The sequence below is a fragment of the Stegodyphus dumicola genome, chromosome 3 (genome assembly GCF_044657685.1).
Source record: "Stegodyphus dumicola isolate Sdum_Otavi_A_Nest chromosome 3, ASM4465768v1".
Lineage (NCBI taxonomy): Eukaryota > Metazoa > Arthropoda > Arachnida > Araneae > Eresidae > Stegodyphus > Stegodyphus dumicola.
The window spans coordinates 148,071,356-148,095,450 of record NC_140770.1 but is presented as its reverse complement, the minus strand read 5'-3'; the positions used below and the strand labels follow the sequence as shown (position 1 = coordinate 148,095,450).

Here is a 24,095-nt window from a genome sequence, read left to right as displayed (position 1 = left end):
GTCGCACGAGTTCTCCTGGGGAGATTCTTCCGCCTCCTCTTCATCTTTGACAGCTTTGCTTTCGGAGGGGTAACAATGTAATTTCCGGAAAACGTAACTACCCTCCATCAAATGGTATCGAAAATTTCTCACCTTGTTCTCGGCACAATGAATCATCTTTTGGAAATATTGGTGTCGCGTGCATTTCGACTTGTTCCGCCACTCGGTTTTCCCTGGGATGTAAAACTCGTAAACGGATCGCTGGCAGAGCTTGCTGAAAAATTCGGCTTTATCGTATCCATTGACGTAGATCACCTCCACATTTTCGGTCAGTATTTTCAGGATTGTAGGAAGATGCTCGTAGGAAAGACGATCCTCGGTCCATTGCAGGCCGTGTCGGTTATTTGTAGTCTGGTTGACCACAGCTTGATTGCGGGACGATAAGTCATCGTAATGGACAGGAGGGAGAAAAATCAGGGATCCGCATAAGGTTAAATCGCAAGTGATGTAGCCCAATTCTTTCAAGATGAAACATATATCTCCCGTCTTTGGATCATAACAGTGAAAGTATTCCATGTCCAGAACAATGTAGGAATCTTTGAGTGGTTTGGCACTCAAAATGTCCATCTTCTTCAATTGAGGAAAAAAAGAAAAGAAAATTCTCTCTCTCTCTCTCGCTGTGTGTCCTGAAGGAAAAAATGGATAGCGTTGTCTGGCCGTCTCCTCTTTTATATATAGAGAGAGAAGGTTGCACGTGACAGGTCGTATGAATTCTGGGAAAGGTCACACTCGTATATATATTTGTTTTTCGAATAATATCGTGCGTATCTCAATACACATCCATCATCATAATAATAAGGGTCACCTTGGAAAGAAAAAGAAATAAAAAACATGGAACTCGTGCTCGACTTTGAAGGTTTCTACGATTCTCAAGGAGCCTTTATTGTGAAAGAATTGGCTTACGTCACATTGGACAGTACTTCTCGAGGGGTATTTGTTTTTAAACCCCCGTTTCAATGGCAAATGCTCACCGAGAAAGAAAAACGAACCGCTGTGTGGGCGAGTGATTATTATCACGGCTTGTCGTGGTACGAAGGAGAAATTCCGTACAGTTATTTTCCATGGGTGTTAACCATGTTGACGGAACCCTTTTCCATGATTTGGGTGCGAGGAGAAATGAAACGGCGGTTTTTAGAGAAATGGTTGCAAAGATTCATTTATTGCATTTCGGGATCGACGCAAGAGATTCTCAAATACAATGGGATCGAACACATGAATTGTCCTAACCATACAAAAGGTTTTTTCCATTGCGCTCTACAAAAAGCGGTTCGGTATCATTATTATTTAAAGAGACAGAGAAGAAATTTGCAAAGTCGATCCTGCACAATTCAATCTTGACAGAACTCATTAAAAAAATACATATATCATGTTACTTCTTCAATAGCACAGATGGTTCTGAAGCGAAACTTGGAATTTTGAAATAATAGATCAGGAAGAAATCATTCTTAATAAAATAGTAGAGTCTCGAATAGGCTGGGAGAAAAAAATTTCTCAGAGCTGAAATAAAATTCTAAAAAAAAAAAAAAAAAAAAAAAAAAAAATTTTGGTTAATTTTTATCATGTCTTAGACATGATTAATGACCCTCCCTTTTTGTCTGGGAAGGATGTCTCACCCTTTCTAAAAATAGACCATGACTCATCCTTTCTCTAATGGCAATCATTCCATGAATGAATCACGATTTGTTTTTCAAAAGTGTGAGACAACATTCCCAGACGAAAAGGGAAGGGGGTCGTTAATTTTTATCATGTCTAAGACATGATAAAAATTAACAAAAAGTTTTTTTTTTTTTTTTTTTTTTCCTGAGTTGGAGAATTTTTCTCAGCTCTGAAAATTTTTTTCCAGCCGACTCGAGAATTTACCATTTATATTTACGAATAGTCTTTGGATTATTTATTTATTTTCTTTTAAAAAGAAAAATTCTGAGCTAGACCTATCTATTGGCTTAACATTCTGGTCATAGAAACAGTCTAGAATCTCATTTTTTTTTCGAGGCTAATGCACGGGTTCTCCAATCAAAAAGGTTACTATAAAGGGATTGGTTTGAATGCATTTATCTGCAAATGTTGTAGGATTCTGTTGTTGAGAAGGGGGTATATTATTATTATTATTATGATGATGATGATGATGATTGTGGCAGATTCGTTTTCTACATGGAAGTCTAATCTCCTCCGAAGACCTTTTCTGGGGATCGTCGATAGATGGTTTTTCAATAGGAATCGTTTCCCTCGGATCCTCAAGAGATAGATGGGGGTCCTGTCTTGAGACATGGAGCGGTCTCTCCTCCTCCTCCTCGAGAAGTCTTGAGAAAGGGAGAGGATTTTCGGTTCCCTTATTCTCGAGGGGTCTTGACAAATTGAGAGGTCCCTCCTCTTCGAAAGAGAGAGAAGTTTTGGTTCCCTTATCCTCGAGGGGTTTTGACAAATCGAGAGGTCCCTCATTTTCGAGGGGTCTTGATAAATGGAGAGGTTTTTCATCTTCGAGGGGTCTTGAGAAAGGGAGAGGTTTTTCATCTTCGAGGAGGTTTGACAATGGGAGAGATCTCTCCTTCTCGAGGGGTCTCTCTTCCTCAAGGGGTCTTGAAAAAGGGAGAGGTTTTTCATCTTCGACGGGTTTTGATAAACGGAGAGGAATCTGAACAGGCTTCTCCTCATCCCCATCATTATCGAGGAGGATGAGGATAGGCTTTTGGAAAGGTTTTTTCTTTTTCTTCTGAACAGGCTCCTCTTGATGCTCGGGGAGAGGGATGGGGTAGCTGTTCCACCATTCTATTTTTTCTTGCTCGAGGATTTTTTCAAAAGTCGTGGCCTCTTTAAGATGAGACGAAGGAGGAGAGTCCTCGAGAAGAATATAGTAGGTATTCTTCCCAGTCTTCTCGATCGAGAGAGGTTCGTGCAAACATTTGTGCAACCATTCACTAAAATGAACGAGAATCCCTTTTGTCTTCTCAAGACGATCCATAATCCTATTCATTTGTGAATTCATTTAAACATTTCGGTTGATCTTTACATTATGGTAACTTGGCGTTTTTTTGGCGAAAATTTGGCGACCAACTCTCCTACAGCAACCCTCTATTTTTTTTTCCCGCCGCCATTTTGTCTTCATGAAGTAAAGACATGTTTCTTTTCTTTTTATCTACTGAACACTTCTTCCAACAATCTACTAGCCGAATTACACTTATGCTAGAAATTTTATCTAACAAAACTGCTTAATCATGACAAATATTCACTGCAAAATTGGGAAAAAGTGCACAATACCATACTCCTTACGCGTTTTTCAAAATAACACATACACATAAACCATGTACACGCCGACTTATTTTTACTTAAAAAAACATTCCAGAATTGCACAAAAATGGCATTTCTCACACTCTTCATCCATGTACACTGCTTTTTTCTCATAAATTAGAAAAATTTCACGAAAATACATGACAATTTTCTCAATCTTTAAACCCGGTAAAAAGAACATATATGAAATTACCTGATCGCGAAAAAGTATTTACCCTTTCCAAATATGAACATTTCCACATATAAAATAAATAAAATATCCAAAAACCTCTAAATCATCTATTACATTATACACGTCACCAACGAATTCATACCGCAAGCATTACAAATACTTAGTATCAAAAATTTAAATTATTTCCATGCACGTTTACTTCAACTTAAACGTGTACCAAATTCCTACAAACATAAAATTCACAAAATAACTATCATTTAATTAAAATATCACTAAACCATGTACACGTCGACTTATTTTTACTTAAAAAAAACATCCCAGAATTGCACAAAAATGGCATTGCGCACACTCTTCACTATATCCATGTACACTGCTTTTTTCTCATAAATTAGAAAAATTTCACGAAAATACATGACAATTTTCTCAATCTTTAAACCCGGTAAAAAGAACATATATGAAATTACCTGATCGCGAAAAAGTATTTACCCTTTCCAAATATGAACATTTCCACATATAAAATAAATAAAATATCCAAAAACTTTTACCTCTAAATCATCTATTACATTATACACATCACCAACGAATTCATACCGCAACCATTACAAATACTTAGTGTCAGATATTTAAATTATTTCCATGCACGTTTACTTAACTAAAACGTATACCAAATTCCTACAAACATAAAATTCACAAAATAACTATCATTTAATTAAAATATAATTAAATTCAAAAACACTACTTAAAATATAAATGAGCACATACATTAAATTAATACATACATAAATACCCATTTCGAATTCACTTTAGTTACGGCCATGGGATCCAAAAATTCACGAACACTGTTTCACACAACACAGAATAAAGCCAAATACAAAACTTCCAGATTTTTTCCCGATTTCCCCCCTTTTCCGATTAAAGAACCGTAATTCGTCCATTAATATCACATGACATATCCCATGATCTCTCATTTCCCTCACACAAAATAATGCGTAATCGGAACTGAGTACTGCTCACATTATTACCAAAGTCCCAGGTAGTAACCTTTATCGCCTCCAAAATGTCGCCAAACTACCAGTTACCATATTGTAAAGATCAAACAACATTTCTTTCAATGCAAGTTGTTTAAGTTGCTGTGGTTTTTGTGATACTACTTTCTCTTTAATTCTGTAGACAGACATAATCTCTTGTTTAGTTACATTGTTGAAGTCCTGTAACTGCTGTTTCGAGAATTCCGACTAACTTGTCAATCCGACGCCAGGCTGGTGTCAGATCAATGATGTATATATGTGGAATGTTTTGTTTTGAGGTGTGTACCAAGCAGATACCCAGCAATTAATGAGCCAAATTACTAATTGTGCAAATTTATGCTAAAATGACTGTTTCTTCAATAACAAGATTATGTTATTTAGTGTTGAAATGAAATTAAGAATCGGGACTCTCCAGACGTTTTACTATGTGTGGAGGGGGGAATAAAATGCCCATGCAATAAAGCCTAGGAGAAAAAAATGTTGGTGGTTTTGAGGTCCGGATTTTAGATCATTCTGGATAATGAGCATCTGGATTTCGGACTTTCTACTGTATATGGAACGGCTTTGGAGCGATTTTGAAAACTGTCGCCAACCCTAAAATGAATCGTTTACTGCTCGTCACAATGTTGCCAAATTCTGTATGTATGGTATACTAGGATTAAACCGTTTTTTTTTTTTTTTTTTTTTTTTTTTTTTTTTTTTTTAAAAAAAGCCTGAGAAAAATTTAGACCATTATAACAGATATATTTTTGGAAGGTCCATAAAAGAATACAATATTAGGCTTCACAATAAAATTACACAAATCAGCCTTTAAAATGAAATGCTGAGAAAAATATACATAAACTTATAAAATAAGAAACATTAAAAACAATATTACAGATTCCAATAGAAAAAAAATTTGAAACACTAATCAATTCTTTAACTCTATTGCTTTTGAAAGTAATCAAATGAAATAAATAGTAAATGCAAAATCTATCTACAAAAAGGGGGTAGAAACAGCCTTTACAAAATGGTTGAAGACTTCCCTAGTACGCTTAAATTCTTCGCAAGTAATTCTTTATAGCAAGGGAAAGGATACAGATAAATAAATAAATTAAATTTAAATTAAAGAAATCTATATGTTGAAAATTGTTCCATCTAGTTCAGTACCCATTATATACTTACATCATCATTTAAAGGAAACAACTGCAGCACTTCTTCGTCAAGACTATATGATACTACAGCCCGCTCCAGAATGACATTGCCTGAAATTAGCATGAATAACCAAATCCTAGCACCAGAAGTCTGTGGCATTGACGTTAATAAATATATCAAAATACCTCCTATTGTATAATATACAAACGTGTAAACTCCAGTAAACTCACTAAGAACTAAGTTTTGAAGCAATTTAATTCGGTCAAAAACTTCAAAAATTAACACCCTTTGTTCATTGGTTGTTGATTTAAATGCTTCAAACACATGTTTGGCATAGTTTCTTGATAACTGAAGCTCAGCATTTAAAGTTCGCCCATTTGTAATTAATCGTTTCTGTTCTAAAATTGATAGATGCTGCAAATCTAAAATCCGTGACTGTGATTTACTAGACTCATCTAACTTCTTGCTAACAGCTTCAGAGTTCTCAGTTAATTTCAGAACAGTATTTTCTGTCTGTTCTTGCCACTCTCGGTGTTGCAGATAATGGCAAATGCTTTGCGTGTGCGTAAAAAACTCCGTATAAGTTGAAAAAATCCTATCACTGCTGTTTCTTAAACACTTCGAGACTGGAACTGCAGCACTGCATGGACAGGTATTAGATCCAGAATGCTCTAGGAAACAATTAGAAAATGAAAGAGCTAACCTACTTTGAATTTCTTCTGTCAAGTGTTTACAGCTTTCGTGAAGATCATTCACAGCCTTCTCCCAACATTCACCGTACGGAGAAATTTTTCTTGTGAGCTCTTTATATCGATTTTCACCTTCTAGTATTTTATCCTTGAAATTCAGATCAATTTCAGCTGAATGAAGAATTACAAAAAAATGAACAAATAAAAAGGCGTCGAATAGCATTTTTAATACTATGCATCGTATGTAAACATATGTACATAAACTCGTTATCAGGCAGTAGCATATGAATATTCTGTACAAAGTTATATAATATAATATGTAGGATTAGAAGTGTATTTAATTAATTATAATAATAGTGAGATGAAATTACATCTTCAATTTAAGCATTCACAGAATCAAATCAGACAAATTAATAAAAATAACTAAAAGCAGACAAGTTACAATCACGTTCAAACGTGTTCCCACCGGTACTGTTCAGATTCGTGACAAATTCTGTCAAAACAAACGTTGAGATTTGAATTGAGAGTAAACGGTTGTTGCCACATTTTCATGCATAAATAAAAGATGACATTGAGGAAACCGCTTAGCGAAAAAACACGGGCGGCTAAACCCAAGGCGATCTAGTTGGCCGTTCTAAACCCACCCACCAAGAACATATAGTGAATTAGGGTTTCAGAAAGTTGTGCTTCCTTTTATCTGCATCAGGTGAAGACGCGTATTTCCAAACCCTACCCCACTTTTCAAATTTTTGACGTCACGGAAATATCGACTAGTTTCACCTGGCAAGACGCCTACCCGACTTTTGACTACTACGGCGCGCTTTCGAAAGAATTGTGCTGCTGAATCAGCGTGTTTAGTTGCTAATTGTGAGATTTTCGCAATTTAAATTATTATGAGTGGGAATTTACGCAAAATCTTTAGTGAATTGTTATTGTTTAACGCCGTAGTGTATTTGAGGAAAGAGGAGAATAATTCACTGCTGATGTATACATTAACAGTATGAAAAATCTGGAAGGTGATACTCGGCAATAAACGTGCTGCATTTCATCGCAAAATTCAGCGACGCCAGTAAAATAAACGAAAGTGTTCGAAAAACTTATCCACATCTGAAACCACTATACAAAAATTTTATGTGTGCCTATACAGCAATTTAAATAAATAAAAAAAAAAAAAAATCGCAGAAAACTTCAGATCAAGGAATAAGAATTGCAGTGCCTCTATGTGCTTAAAAACTACGAAGCATTCTGCAGACTTTCGTGCCAAAATCAAGTTTGACAAATAGATTAATACATTTTAATGTTTCTTTTAGCGTATATATTTCAAAATTATTAAAATAACTTGAACAGTTGTTTAATTGCTTAAAACAGCAATAAAGTTCATTTATAAAGATATACAAGGAACTTCATAATTCATTGCTTTGTTGAACAACTGAAATTTACTAAATTACCTAACTTTATAACGTTAAATATCTTTGTAACTGTGTTATTATGCTCTGTTTTATAAAAGCTTAACTACTAACTAAAAGCTTAGCTACTTACTATTCATTTGTTATACATTAAAATATTTTCTGATTTATTTAATAAATATATTAAGAATTTCCATACATGCTTGTGCAGTGTGAATGCATGTTTGTGTAATGAACTTTGATTTTCATGAACGAAAAAGAAATACAATCTCCGAATAAGTACTTTTTTGTTTTCCAGTTCCTGTGTTTAGCTGTAAAAGTAAATTCACTTCAAGTATGTGTATGTGCAATTTTGACGATGTAAATGCTGAAATGTATGTATAGTAAAAACTTGACAAAAAAAATATGCGGAAAGCTCTTGAAATTTTTGATAGCCGAGCATATAAAAAATTAAATATCGTAATAAGTGAATGGAAGAATAAACTACTAGTCTAAAATCATAAAAACAGTTCATCTTATTTGTATCAACTTGACTATCAAAAGCCAATATTTAATATTATGCACGATTTTGAAAAAAATGTATGCTGCTGATCTTTGGAATATGATAATGGGTGATTTTTACAATGGTTGTTATGTGGATTAAGATTGCAAGTTGAGACTTTAAATATGAACAATAGTAATCTGAAAATTTGAAGTAGTAATTTTATATCCAATAATCTCTGCCAAATAACTTCCATGTTTTAAGTAATTAAAAAATATATTTTTAACCACTTATTATTAATTTTATAAAGTACATTCTTTAATTTAAATTTTATTTACTTTCATCTATTTTTAATGTTTGCCATTATAAATTTCATACTATGTAATTTTTTAAGATTCCATAGTTGCTAATTAAACTTCCTTTACAATTTATTTAGTTATTCTATACATACATTTATATTTTATGTAAGAAAGGGATTTATGTGCAACAGATATACAGTGAAAATCATTTAACACAAAACTGAAGGGACTGAAATATTTTTTCGTGTTAAAGAATATTTAAAAGAAAAAAAAAGCATATATTCAACAAAATTAAGCTTATTAGAGTACATTTTATTTACATAGATATGTATATATGCATGTATTTAATAAAAACCAATGAAACAAAAACATCCACAAGAACTTAATGGAATTTAATACAAAATTTTTAAGTTTTTGAAAAACAAAACATTTATTGAGTTTTGGGAAAGTAATCTGATATTTTTCTTTGCATTTGTCTTTTTTAGCATCAAATTGTTCAATGTCAAACATTTTGTTATTCATTTTACCATTGGAAATGTGCGTCTAAATAACTGTCCATACTTTTTATGATATTCCTCATTTCGGATGACATGGGAACAGGAACTGCATTCATTTTATTTTCGTCTCTGCATCAATGATATCTTTTTAGCTTTGAACAAACTCCAAAATAACTTTGTCTGCCAAAATTGGGGCTGTACACACATTATCATAAACTACTGCAACGAATTCTTCGATAGTACAGTAAGACAGTTCATTAATACAAAAACTTTCTCAAACATTTCATTAAGTGTCAGCTCAGTTTCAATATCCTACTTCTCCATTTCTTTCAGAGCCAAAAAATCTGATACTTTTGAGAATCGTGTGTAATGAAAATAATTTTCATTCAACCTTGGAGTCGCTGAATTCTATGCAGTGCAACATATGAGCCAAACTCACTAATTTTTACTCACACTGCCATACACTCATCGCTGAATTCCAAAGCTAACTGATGAGAGATGAGATGTTTGTGTGGCGTTTGTAGACGTGGAAGGCGAAAGTCCATAGATAAACAAAACTGGCTCGTGTCACAGGCTATTCCGAGGGTATTTCAAAGTCAAATTAGCCTCTTTTCTACGAAACATGTGAAACCACCTCTCTTTCATTTCACATCCCGCTTAAATCTCGCCAGCGATGCCAGTGTTTTCTGTATTTTGTTCATTTCCAGAAAGGATATCTTTTCGTGTTAAGCGATTTTTGTTTCGTGTTAAGAGAAACAAAATGCATGAAATTACATAGTACAGTCAAAAGTCGTTAATTCGGACACCCATAATCCGGAATGATCTATAATCCGAACCTCAAAGCTAAAAACTTTCTGCGCATTGCCACATGCGCGTAAGACCTTTTATGACTGCAAGTAAACTTGAACTTTCGATTATGTCAAATAGAATTTCCAATTCTGGAGCTCCCAAAGGATCGTACAAAACGAAAGTATGTTTTGATGTCCATCAAACAAAAAGTGGAATTGCTGCAAAAAATGGATAAAGACATGAAGGTGACAGAGAGGTTAGTGAAAACAAAAAAATTTTGATTGACAAATTAGTTGGTATTCTTGGCACAGCAATTATAGGACTTGGAACTTTGTAACTGAACAAGAAATTATGTCTGTTTATAGAATTAAAGAGAAAGTATTATCACATAAAACGAAGCAACTTAAACAACTTACATTGAAAGAAATGTTTAATAAAGTAAACAAATAAATATTAAGCTTTTTTTTGTAAATTTTGATACCCTTTAGATCATAATTGTTCTTTATTTCATAAATTCCGGTTCCATATTTTTAATTTTAGAATTTTTGCATGCCATCTTACGAGATTTAAACTGTTGATCTATAATCCAAAATCGCCGAAGTCCGGATTAACGAATTTTGACTGTAGTTTGTCGGGACCGTTGCATTATTTCGCGTTAAACATATTCCACTGTATACAGATGTGTTTGGACTATGTATGTACAAATAATTTTTTAAAAGGAAAATTTAGAATCTTTCCAAAAATTTTTGTGCATTATGCTGCTAAAAATTGATCAGTAAATATATAAAGAAAGAAATTTAGAACCAATTTTTCAGAAAGAATAAAAATTGAAATTCAAATTAACTTGATAAAATCCTGTTTAGACTAGTAGAGTCAAAAGTCGTTAATTCGGACACCCATAATCCGGACCTCAAAGCTAAAAACTTTCTGCGCATGCGCCGCTTTAACGCATGCGCATAGGCGTTTAAGCGTGTGCGTAAGACCTTTACGACTGTGCATTTGCGTGCGCACAAGCACAGAATATGTTTTCGCTGCACATTTAATGTATAACGGACGGTATAAGCTAAAATTATCTAATTGTCTATTTCAGTTAATGTTGATGATTGCGTTGTTCCTTAATCTTCGAATTGGATCCGGCTTATTATTTTTTGCAGACTGTAAGAGCAATTTTATAAAAGTAAGCTTGAACTTTCGATTATGTCAAATAGAATTTCCGATGCTGGAGCTCCCAAAGGATCTACGAAAACATAAGTATGTTTCGATGTCCAACAAACAAAAAGTGGAATTGCTCCAAAAAATGGATAAAGGCATATCCTTTGTTTATCTAACCGTTCTGAAATCTGTTTATCAATTTCAAGCTGCTCTGCGCGGGGGGGGGGGGGGACGTGGCGGCGCGCAATGAACTGGAAGTTGATCTGTCAACACTATCGTTATCTTCAGGGCAGATGTTTTTATTTTATTCGGCTTATAATTCCTTATTAAATGTGATATTTCATCTCGATGTACTTCGTCTTTGATATGATTTAAATCAAATTCCTTATCATTATAAATATCACGAATACAAATCAAATAGTTTTCTGGTTGCAATTTTCTAATTTCGGCTATGCATAATGTATGCTTTACGCATGCGCGCGTTGAAAGAAATGTTTACAAAGTAAACAAATAAATATTAAGCTTTTTTTTTTTGTAAATTTTGATACCCTTTAGGTCATAATTGCTCATTATTTTATAAATAACGGTTTCATATTTTTAATTTTATAATTTCTGCATGCCATCTTACCAGATTTAAACTGATGATCTATATTCCGAAAAAATCGATAATACGGAATCACCGAAGTCCCGACGAGTCCGGATTAAAGACTTTTGACTGTAAAATCTTTTTAAATTGGAAGATATTTTTAATGATTTTACTTCCCTTCCCCCCCCATTTTCCTTTGCTACTGCTGTTTGATAAGAGGTTCTAGTAAAGTTTTGTGTTAAAATTATTTTGAACTTTCAAAGATTTTCCACTGCAGGAGGGCATGTTTTCTTTCTTTTTTTTTTTTTTAGATTAGAAAAATATTTTTAAATCAGAAGATATTTTCAATAATTTTCCTTCGCTTTGAGGAGGACTAGAATTTTTTGGTGAACTATTAAGATAAAAAATATATTGAAATGGTTCATCAGCTGATTCTGGATACAGAGAAGCAAGGATTTTGTTTTAGAAGGGGAAATGTAATTAAATTCAACATACCTCCTCTTGACGATATTATGTTAAAGTTGGTTTTATTCCTCACCTTTCTTGTTCTTTTATACTACTTTTTTGGTTTTTCTTGTGATGGTTTATTTTAACATGTTGACTGCCGTGGGGGTCACCAGTGACCTGCACTCGACTTGGCTACAGCGCCGTGGGTGCCACTGGCAACGCGACCAATAGTAAAATACATAATTAGAATAAATATTGATACTGATAAATTTTTAAATAGTACCATTGTTACTATAATGGTTTAAAGAATAATAAATCGTAAGAATTTAAATTATAAATCACAAAAATGGTCTACAGATGTTTGGAGGTCGCTGGTGACCCCCAGCATGAAGCACAATTATATAACATTATGTTCTGTAGATAATATTTCAACATAATATATATCGCACAATAAAAATTTCAAGTTGGCGTCCTGCGCAAATCACGTAAAATGCACGCGGCAGTCAACGTGTTAATTTGGTACTTTTCCGTTTCGCCGGCGCAAATCTCGCCAAGCAGACTTTGTTGGCAACAACATACAGTATACACATAAAGAATGTTAATTCTAAGAATTTTTTTTATTTTAAAGGCATAAACATTTTAATATGGTTTAAAATTTTGTAAAAAGCCAATAAATAAAGACAATAAATTTGTAAAAAGACATTAATTTAAGAATTTACTATGATTTCATGGTTCAAAATCCTGATTTGCCGGTTCGTATCACGTGACCCGAAGTGATCTCATCTCACTTAAACTACGCTACTAAAATCTAATTCTCTCAGTAATTATGTACATTAATTTCAAGTTAAATCTTAATTTGGAATACAAGTTTAAATGCAAGAATTATTTCAATTCGTACGAATAGCTTACTCAGAAATTATGTAAAACCGCAGTGCTTTACTTCGCTAGTGCATTCTCATTAAAATTGATGAATTTAACACTTGATTTCGCCTTCGGATGAGCGGTGTAATTGCGTTCTAATTGACTTAATTACCCTGAATTGTCTTAGGGGATAAAATTTAAATATCGTGTAAAAATTCTATATTATTGTATGCCAGTATTGAAAGAAACAATCTGATAAGAAATGGCTTCCACTTGTTTTGAAACTGAGGCGTAAAAGGTTACCAGCGAAGATATTCCATCTGGCATTAGTTAAACCAATATTGGCGACTTTATCGTTTGCGCCGGCAAAACGGAAAAGTACCGTTAATTTTTACATTTTAAATTATTCTTGTTCCACATTTATAGGATTTTATGAAGATCATTTGAACTTCAATTTTTTAGTCTTTGTGAAAACTTGTTTCTAAATTTCTTTATATACTATGTATAAGAACTCCTACACTCCTAGAAAAAAACTAATTTATATATTTATTTATCCCAAATTTTCATTTTGAAACATTTTAGTACACGCTTTTCCTCAATATTTTAAAAGTTGATTTTTTGTTGAACTGAAATATGTAATATGGAAAAATTCTATCAAAAAACATAACTCAGAATCAAAACAGGAGATAAATAGAGATAATAATAATGTGGGATATTCGATTTTCTTCCCCTGATAGTCATTTGAAACATTTTAGCGTGTTTTTCCATTCAGCTGAAACAGTAAAAATATAGAAAAATTCCCACAAAACATAATTCGGCTTAGAAACAAAACAGGCAAAAAAAATGGGTTGGTGTCAGGAAACTGATTGTTCTAAAACAGTTCTTCTTAAACTTTTTTTCAGTCGTGACCCTTTTTTATCATAGATTTTTTTTTCACGACCCCAAAATATTTATGAAAATTTTGTGGGACCCCATAAGCATTGTGAAAATCTGACACACGCGCGAGTGAAACTGTCAATTTTTTCACTTGTATTGTAAGATAGTATTGCAGTTTTAGGTCGTATCTTTAATTTCTCATTTTAAGACACAGAACAATGTTAAAATTTTAATTAACAGACGAAATGACAGCGTCATGTGCAAAGCAAGTAAAGTGAACATTTATATTATAAACAGAATGCATTGAAACATTTTTGTTCTTCTCTTTGTCTGTATTGTCTTATCTTTATCTATTTTCAGATACATTGTGTAAAAATATTGGGTAATTGTAAAATTATTATATTAAGTTTAAGAAATACCAAAACTACTAAAATTTTTTGCGACCCCCGGCTGTAGATGGGGGTTGCGATCTACAGTTTAAGAAAGTCTGGTCTAAAATAACGTTACAATATTTGATTTTGTTGGAACATTGGATAACTGAGGCCACAGCCAGTGCAGTTATGGCAGGTGTGCAAATTTTGGAATTTACAGTAATATCAAGTAGCAAAATTTTTGGAATTTAGGAGTGGAAAAGTTTTTAGAATTTAGGACTCACAGAGATTGCATAGAATAACAAAATGTACCTGCTGAAGCTAGGACTCCAGTGCATGGTTATATTCTTATAAAGAGTGTATGCCTGAATGCAAAGATGCATTTTGAGTCATCATCGCTAGGTCACTAGCCTACACAGCATTGTGTGATACATCATTCATGTAAATAAGAAATAAAATTGACTGCACTTTAGTTAAATAACCTAACTCATTCCTTGTAAGTATTATACAAGAGTATTGTAATTTTTTTTTGAAAACAACCTCGTTTTCAAAACAAGTCGCAGCTATTTCTTATCAGATTGTTTCTTTCAATACTGGAATACAACTACATAGAATTTTTACAAGATAATTAAAATTTATGCCTTAAGACCATTCGCGGTAATTAAGACAATTAGACTGCAATCACTCCACCCGAAAGCAAAATCAAGGGTTAAATTCATCAATTCTAATGAGAATGCAGTAGCGAAGTAAAGCACTGCGGTTTTACATAATTTCTGAGTAAGCTATTTGTACAAATTGAAATAATTCTTGCATTTAAACTTATATTCCAAATTAAGATTTAACTTGAAATTAATGTAGATAATTATTGAGAGAATTAGATTTTTGTAGCGTAGTTTACGCGAGAGGAGATCGCGTGGTGTTACGTGATACGAACCGGCGAATCAGGATGTTGAACCATGAAAACATAGTAAATTCTTAATGTCTTTTAACAAATTTATTATCTCTATTTATTGGCTTTTTACAAAATTTTAAAAGATATTAAAATGTTTGTGCCTTCAAAATAAAAAAATTCTTAGAACTAACGTCTGTTAACATTTTTTATTTGTATATTGTATGTTGTCGTCAACAATGTCTGCTTGGCGAGATTTGCGCCAGTGAAACTGAAAAGTCCCTCAGAAACTAAACATAAAGATTAAGTAAATAAATCTGAAGAATTTTTTTAAAGAATGAGCTGAGAGCATTTAAAATTAAAATGTGTTTTTGAAAAATATACAACAATTCCTGAGAAGGATTTACAGGCATCCTTAAAAGTTTCATATTTAATTCCAAAAAATTTAAAACCTCATACAATTGGAGAATCGCTCATTCTTCCTTCAGCAATTAAAATGACATCATTTATGCATGCAGAAAAATATAGTAACGATTTAAAAACAATAGCATTTAAAAAAGATACTGTTTCTCACCAAATTTTTGTCATATCAGACACTATAGAATACAAAATCCAGTCTTTACTATAAAACTTGATGAAACTACCGACAGTACTAAAATGTTTCAATTTATCGTTTATGTGAGATATGTTTTTGAAAACGACGCAGTAGAACATTTTTTATGTTATAATATTTGGGAAGGAAAAGCAACTGGAGAGAAAATATTTGAAATTATTATCAGACATTTTGAAACAATCTTACCTAGACACACTGTGTCACAGTTTGTACTAATAAAAGCTTTTAAAACTAAGCCAATACTTTGGCAAGGAGAATTGAACCAAAAAAAAAAAAAAAAAAAAATAGAAACATGCTTTTTCACAATTTACTAAAGAAAATAATACAGATTTCTTGTTTAAAACGACATATGATAAAATTGACAGAAATTTTTTTGAAAAATTTCCAAATAACGGAATTAGGTTGGATCTGTGACTCATTTTGCCTTTGGTATTTTCAATTCCAATGTATCTCTAAATGAAAAAGAACAATTAATTGATATCTTAAGTGACGGAATACTGTGTGTTAAGTTAAGTCTCTAACTTGCCAAAAATTTTAGTTGATTGGAAACTAATATGCCGAGTTAAAAGGAATGAAAGTAAATTATTACGTTTCTTACATAAAATTGCACAGTAAACCTTTAGCTTCTATTTAATACTTCTAACATGCTTATGTTACATTTTTCTGTTATATAAGCATTGAAAGTGAATATCTCACTGAAACAGAAATAATTTTGCTATTGAATTAACATGGAGAACTTTTTTATTGAAATATTTTTTCTCTGTGACATTAGTTGCATCTACTACAAATAAAGATTAAAGAACTGTTTTTAAAACATTTTGAATTCGTTGTCATATTGATCTATGAAGCACTAGATTAGTGAGTTTTTTATTACATTATTGACAAATATAGTTTTTAAACAATCAAAAAATTTTCAGCGGAGATAATTATTTGTCAAATATTAATGTGTTTTCAAAGAGGAAATAAATAATAAGTGATAAAAAGAAAATGCAGTTAGAACATTCACATCTCTAACAAAGTAATTTGCTTTGATTTAATCTTTATAATACAATATATTTTAAAATGATAAGGCAAAATCCAATGTGAAAGGTTATGCGAAGATTACGACAGTACCTAGAGTATTCAGCATTTCGTATAATCCTATAACCAGATAACAATAATAATAATATTAAAATAAATTTTATCTGAATGAAGTGTTCTTATTACAGAAACAGTAAAATTATGCAATTACATAAACAAATACACTTTTAGACAATATATTTAATACTGTTTAGAAGTGCAAGCCTTCTAAAGTTCTATTTATGTTACTTCTCGCCCTTCAGCGCATGCTCAAGAATTACCACCAGGCGAAACTAGTCGATTTGTTCATGACGTCAAAAATTCGAAAAGTGGGGTAGGGTTTGGAAATACGCGGTGAAGACCACCAGTAAAACAAAATGAACAGAGTGAAATAAGACGAAAGTATGAAATCAAAGGGTCGCCAGAAAGTGAGTTTCTGGTAAAAGGTTAAATTCAATGAATAGAAGAGTCTGGTATGAGTAAAAAATAGTAAAGATGGAGAATGCCAGATTGATATTTGCGTTTTTTTTTCTGTGAAATGGAGAACATCTAAAACAGTTGATGCAGTTGTTAGGGTGAGTGAGAACCGAACAGAAGAAATTTCTGGCAAATTTTTGAATACAATTTTGAACTGTCTCTACTTTACAATCACAGTGAACATACAGTGAGTTTGGAATGAACTAAGGCGCGTTGATAATCTCTCTGAGTGCTTAGTATTGAAGAACTTGAATATGTTGAAGGTTAGTTTTGTAGCGTGGCCCCAGACAGGACTAGCATATACCAATGTTGGTCGAAGATGAAGATGGGTTTATTTGAACTAGCCATATGACTTCTTCTGCCAAGATGTTGGCGCATAGTTGCAAACGTGATATTAAATTTTTGCACAGTTTCCCTGAAATGTTTCTGAAAAGTCAATTTTTTATCTAGAATGACTCCTGAGTATCTAACTTCGTCAACCCAGTCAATTTCTTCATCAAACAGAAGAGGTCTGGGTGATGCTAAATTTGTTTGTCCTTTACGAAAAATTATTACTTTTGATCCTTCAGTATTACAGCAACAGATCTCTCAGCACTGCAGCCCTCCAAAGAGTGAGACAATTTTCTAGGAAGTTGAGGTAATGTTAAAGAAGGAGCCGGACATCTATAGCTAATGAAGTTTGGGTCATATTTGCTGTATCATCTGCGAAAAGAGCTATGGTAATTTGTACGTTTTTAGGAATATGGTAGGTGTAAATGTTATATAAATACCGCGAACGTACTGAGCCCTGGAGCACTCCTGCGAAGATGTCTCTCGTGATAGAAACAGTTTTGCCAATTTTCACTGCAAAAGTTCTGTCTGGGAGATATGAAGCAATAAGTCTTTTGCACTGATCAGAGAAATTCAACTTCCATAAGTTTGCGGATAAGTCCCCGGTGCCATGCCTTAATATCAAGGAACGTGGCTCCGGTAGAGAATTTGCAATTAAAACCGTCAGTAATGTAGTTGATGACACGAAGCAGTTGGTGATTAGTACTATGAATGCAACGGAAGTCAAACTGTTCTTCTGGAATGTAGGAGCTTTGTGGAATAATTTGATTTGGATGATACAGAATATTTTTCATCTATTGACTGAGAAAGGTAATTGGACGGTAGTTCTGTGGAAACATGGAATTTTGATGCGGTTTAGACGTCGATGATGACACGTTTCTTATATTAGGAAAGTATGATGATGGTAGAATTTATTATCTTAGTAAGACGTGATAACATTAATAGGAATATGTTTCAGCGCTTTGTGGATATACTATCAACACCTTTTAAGCAGCTCAAAAACTGGCAGTAACTTAGGCGTGACTAGAATATAAAGCTCAAAGTAACAGGGATTTTTAAGAAGGGGTTAACATTATCATTAACTTTACAGTTATGAATGTTGTTGTAAAGAGTAGTATTGGGAGTAAACGTTTCTTCTAGTATGTCAGTAAAGATATTGGCTTTGTCTTCGTCTGAATAAACTATTGCGTTGATGCCATGGAGTGGTGGAATTTGCTTGAAAGGTTTCTTAAATTTCTGTCAAAAAGAGAATTATCTTTTGTTGTGATAGAGTTGAAGTTTCGCCAGCGTTGCGTTTTGATATTATAATATGTCCTTTTTGATGTCACGTTGAAGAGCGTTCAATTACGTTTTGAGTCTTGGGACTCTTGTAATTTGTCAGGCAAGTAACTATTAATGCTGATTTCAAGATAGATAAGATTATGGCCAGATGAGAGAGATAGAATAACAGAAATCTGGAAGTTACAGTGGAGGTTATCGGTTAGAAAAAAGTAAATAATTAAGGAACTCTTGTAGCCCTAATGCGTTGGCATGAATGGTATAATTCTTATTTTGAATCATGTTTAAAATTTCTCGTCCTTTTCTATTGCTAGCTCCTTGATTCCAGCATTGATGCTTGGAATTAAATTAAATAATTTATTAATCCAAATAAAGCATTTGGGTTAAAGTCCATTTGGGAAGTACACAAATATTAGAGAATATGAATTGTGCTCAGTTTGAATTTCGATAGTATTGCTTTCAAAAAGAGGTAAACAAATTTTGTTGATGAAAGTTGATGTTGAATGCTCCTTTTAACCAAAGTGATGATTCCACTGCCGTGTAAGGTTTCTCTATCCGCACAGTAAGTAGCATAGTTTGCGTAAAGCACTCTCAGTGTAGGTTTCAAATGTGTTTCCTGTATAAGAATTATGTCAGGTTAAAAAAAATTATGCCAAAGAATTATTAAGATTAAAGGGTTTGATTTTGATTCATTTTTGCTCATATGCCTCTTTTCGCATCTTTGCTGATATTGTCTTTTTATGTTTGTAATAATTTTATGGCTTTTATTTTTATAAAAGACAGCAGAGTAAATATGGTAAATTCAGAGGATTCTCATGTGAAATATGAAATAAAAATATTAAGCCCTACGCCCAGCAAGTAGTGCACTAGTGCCTAACCTGCATCTTTGTTATGGTGTTGTACCTGAAAAGCCAAAAATTATTCGTTTTATAGAACATTCCACTTCATTTTGCAGCATTGAAAATTACAGAGAGTATTTATTTTTTGATTACCAAATAAAAAATGCATATGAAAAGACTTCATAAAGTTTTCTTGTGCAGAAGGTATGTTGCTTATGCTTTTTCCTTTCTATTTTAATATCAGGTACCGAAATTTAGTGAATCAAAATCCAAAAGCTTAAATTTTTACAGAAAATTCCTAAATACTGTTTGGTTTGAAGAAATTTGACACATTGAATAAATTGATAGTAATATTCTAAAGTATACTGTATTTTTAAAAAGGTTACTATATATAGTTTTTAATTTTTTATTTATCTAATAACATTTGGAATTCTTTCCTAATTTCAACGCATAATAAACGTACATAATACGTTAGGAAAGTCTTCCAATTTTTATATCTGAATCTTAGTGTAATTAAAGTACTGGGTTTATATTATACAGGATAAAGTCCCGGACCCACTTTGATGTTTAATAACTCATAAAATAATGAAGATATAAACATACTTATGGCATTTATTGATGGAATAACTTATATATTTTCCTTTTTGGTTTGAATACCTTTACTTTTGTAAATATTGTCTGCGCGTGTGGTTAATTTCAGATAATTTAATTTTCCAGTCTAAATATCTGTACTTTTCTATATAGCGTCTGCTTATTAACTGCATTTTTCTCTCTTTTGTTTTTGGCATCTTTCTGGCATTGCTAATTTTCCATAATGTGCGCATATGAGAATCCGAAAACCCCCATGAATACCGTAAGGCACAAAGGGATTCCCCAAAGGTTAACGAGTGGTGTGGAATAATGCCCGACCGAGTCATTGGGCCTTTCGTTTTTACAGAAAAGACGGTCTCATCACTCGTATGCTTAGACATGTTGGAAAACTTCGTATTTCCACAACTAGAAGAGCTTCAGCCACATGTCGTTTTGCAACAAGATGGTGCACCACCTCATTGGGGTACCATCGTTCGTAGTTCTTTGAATGATCATTTTACAGGAAGATGGATTGGGCGAGGAGGTTCAATTCCTTGGCCACCCAGATCACCTGATATAACGCCGCTGGACTTTTTCCTTTGGGGATTTGTAAAGGACAACGTTTACAGGAGGAGAGTGTCGAACATTGATGGCCTAAAAGGCAGAATTACAACCGCAATAGCCTCTGTGGATGTCGACATGCTTGCCGGTACCTGGCGTGAAATTGAATATCTACTTGATATTCTCCGTGCGACGAAAGAGGCACACGTGGAAGTTCATTGACAAGGGTCATGAAACTTTTTGAGTCTATTTAACAATTTATGTTATTAATTTTAATCTATCTTTATTATTTTATGAGTTATTAAATATCAAAATAGGTCCGGGACTTAATAAACACCATGTATTTCCACAATAATATTTTCTCACAGAAGATCTGCAATACTTAATATGTATTAAAGATTAATGCATACAACATATAGATGCTTTTAAAATAATATGAGTAGCATAACATGAAGACTGTAAAATTATAAAACCTTATTTATAATGTGTTATATATTACATATATGCAGTTCATAATCGTCTGAAAAAGAACCCCTTATGTGGTAAGATGCTAAATGCTGATAGCTAAGTTTAAATCCTAACAAATACACTTTGGGCCAGATTTTGTTCAGCTTATCTTGTCTGACGATCTGCTTAAAATGTTAAATGAAGACCAAGGTATTTGTATCATAACTATCCAATACTATACCTGATCTGCAACCTAAAATTCCTGTGGCTCTGAAGACAAACATGTTAGTGAAATTGTTATGTGATTTATAGATATTATTATATAATAGCAGATCAGATATTCCTTCAATCAGTATGGGGATAGGTATAGTATAATCAAATATGCGCATATTAAACATTTGTAGAAACAGATTTTATAGACTTCAATTTTTATTAGAATTTATATATTTGTAAAACATACTTATCTTACTTAAAGCTACTTTCAAAATACTTTATTTTTATATAACTCGCTGTTCAGAAAAATTATTGTTGCTGACATTCAAGAGCAGATGAAAGTGTATCATACTAAACTCATAAAAACATGTAAAATTAAAGTATGGCAAAAATAGCACCTAAACGTAAAATCTTGTGCCAGTTTCAAGAATTAACTAGCCTTCTTCAGTTAAAAAACTAAAAAGTGTTTCATTCCCAGATATTTGGAGCATATATATCAGAAAACCCACGAAATTGATAAGGATTATTTGAATTCTGCTTAAATCTAAGCTTTTTATTTATTTATTTATTTTAACCTTTAAATTCATTACCAGTCGAAATTTTGAATTTTGTGACAACTATGTTTTTGTGAATCTGGGATCACAGAAGGATTCCTTCAGCCAACATCCCAAGTTTTTCCGATTAGATGTTTGCAATGACTCTGCATGAAAACCTACAAATTAAATTCGTTAAAAGCTTTAGAAAGTAGAAACGAATGCTCTCATTAGGTATGTTCCTTCTTTGTGAGGAAATCAGCTTTTTCATTACCATTAATTATACATTGGAAAGGAACTTACTCAACAATTACTCGGAATTGAAAGCGTCTTGAAATTTCTCTAGATGTCTTCAAGAACAGCTCTGATATATACAAGAAAAATATAATATTTAGTCTCTTTTTAGTAATAATAATATTAGGATTTTGGAGCATTAACTGAAGTACAAGTGTTCATAACGATATCTTCAGTGGTGAACTGCATAAGTAATTTGTTAAATTTATCTTCAAATTGCAAACCCCAAGTTCATTTTGTTTGCTTAGTATTTATTCCAGGAAAACCACGCCTTTCACGTTGTAACTATACTTTAACAAACATTAAATTTTACATTAAAGTGTGAATAAAAATAAATTACTTTGGCGTTTTCATTGAGATGGCTTTAACGTGAAAAATGCATAATGAAATTACTAATAGTGTAAAGGAAGCTCTAGTCATTATGAAAACTATTGCTATCGTAAGGTATTTCTCCCGCTTTCCTAGCGTACCTTCGTGGTGTAGTGGTTCTGCACGCTGGTCCGGTATTCCAGAGGTCCGCGTTTGGATTCCCGGAGAAGGCGTTTGCTATTTTTCATCTCTCCGGCTTTTCCAATTAACCTAATGTCTCTATGCTATTAATAGGGGTGAAGCTAAACGGGCTTTCAGCTCGATGAGCAGTATTTCCGCAATAAAATCTTCTTTGACTCACAATAAATTTCAGATTTAAAGATAGTTTTAAAGGGGGAAACTTACAGTAGAATGTAAAAGCTTTTCGAAAAATTTCTTTTTGGGTCTTAGAAACCTTCCAAAAGGTCAGCTAAGAGCAGAGAAGAAACTCTGTGTGGCAATGACTGGAATAAATTTTGCTTTATAATGAAATTTGATACTTTATGTAATTTCTATGGAATTTTTATTTCAAATTTTTTTATGTGCATATATTTGCATTGTCTGTTTTTGTAAAAATTAAAATATTTAATTATAGTTTGGTATTTTGTTTTTATAAAATAAAGAGTGAGCTCTTTGTTAAGATTTTCATAGCTCACCCCTGAGCATTTTAATCAAATTTTATGTAGGTTGATACATTACAATTTAACACATAGTGGCAAAAGCATCAGATTATGTTGAATAACATGAATTTTTTTTTTTTTTTTCCTAATAAATTGTTAAAGTCCTCTTCAGTGTCCATGTTACTGATCAAATTACGTGGAAAAACTCAGTTAGCAAGTCCCAGCTCCATAGTATAACCAAACATAGTTTTGTAAAGTGAACATTTGATTCCCCCGTGATATGCTTTTTTTTTATTTCTTGAACAAACTTTAATCCTTCAGTCTTGGTTCGCCCATTCGACAGAACCTTGCGGTTGACTGTGTCTCGGCTTAACTATTTTATATCACTCGACATTTCGCATAAACTGTTTGTGATTTGGTTGCAAAATTTTCTCCCATTGTCGGAATGGAGAATGTTCGGGGCACTCAAAGTCGTGAAAATATCCAGATGGTGCTATATTACTTCATCAGCTCTTTTATTGTGCAGACTTCAGAATTTTGTAACATGACGTTTATACACTAAAAATAATTTCATATTTGCTTTTTTTCTGACATGGTTCACATAGTCTCAAATACGTGACGATAGATTCTACTATTACATTCTTGTACTTGCGATTCAGTTCCTTAATCATACGGGTTCCTCCACCATGGCCAACTGCGATATGAGCATTGTGTAATACGCTTAAGATTTCATCAATTGTAACATAATGCAGGATTTCAGCTTTTTTGCAGATAGTGGTGCTTAAGTTTCTCCTCTCCTCCTGTTTTTGCTTCACACATTTTGCTTCTTATTTATTAAAGAAGTGTGTTTCTCATTTGTTAAATAAAAGTTGTTATCGTGCTCATTTTTTATAGTTTCAGACAAAATGTCGC

General features: G+C 32.8%; 2 protein-coding genes across 2 annotated transcripts in view; one reads left to right on the top strand and one right to left on the bottom strand.

Annotated features, from left to right (window-relative positions):
- LOC118179898 (ras-related protein Rab-1A-like) overlaps window positions 1-24,095 on the top strand; it is a 235,485-nt gene that overhangs the window by 38,332 nt on the left and 173,058 nt on the right. The gene's annotated exons all lie outside the window — the stretch shown is intronic.
- LOC146998115 (uncharacterized) lies at window positions 4,151-8,127 on the bottom strand. Its single transcript, XM_085813439.1, has one exon. It carries the CDS (start codon window positions 6,568-6,570, stop codon window positions 5,677-5,679), a length of 894 nt encoding a protein of 297 aa, XP_085669565.1. The 5' UTR covers window positions 6,571-8,127; the 3' UTR covers window positions 4,151-5,676.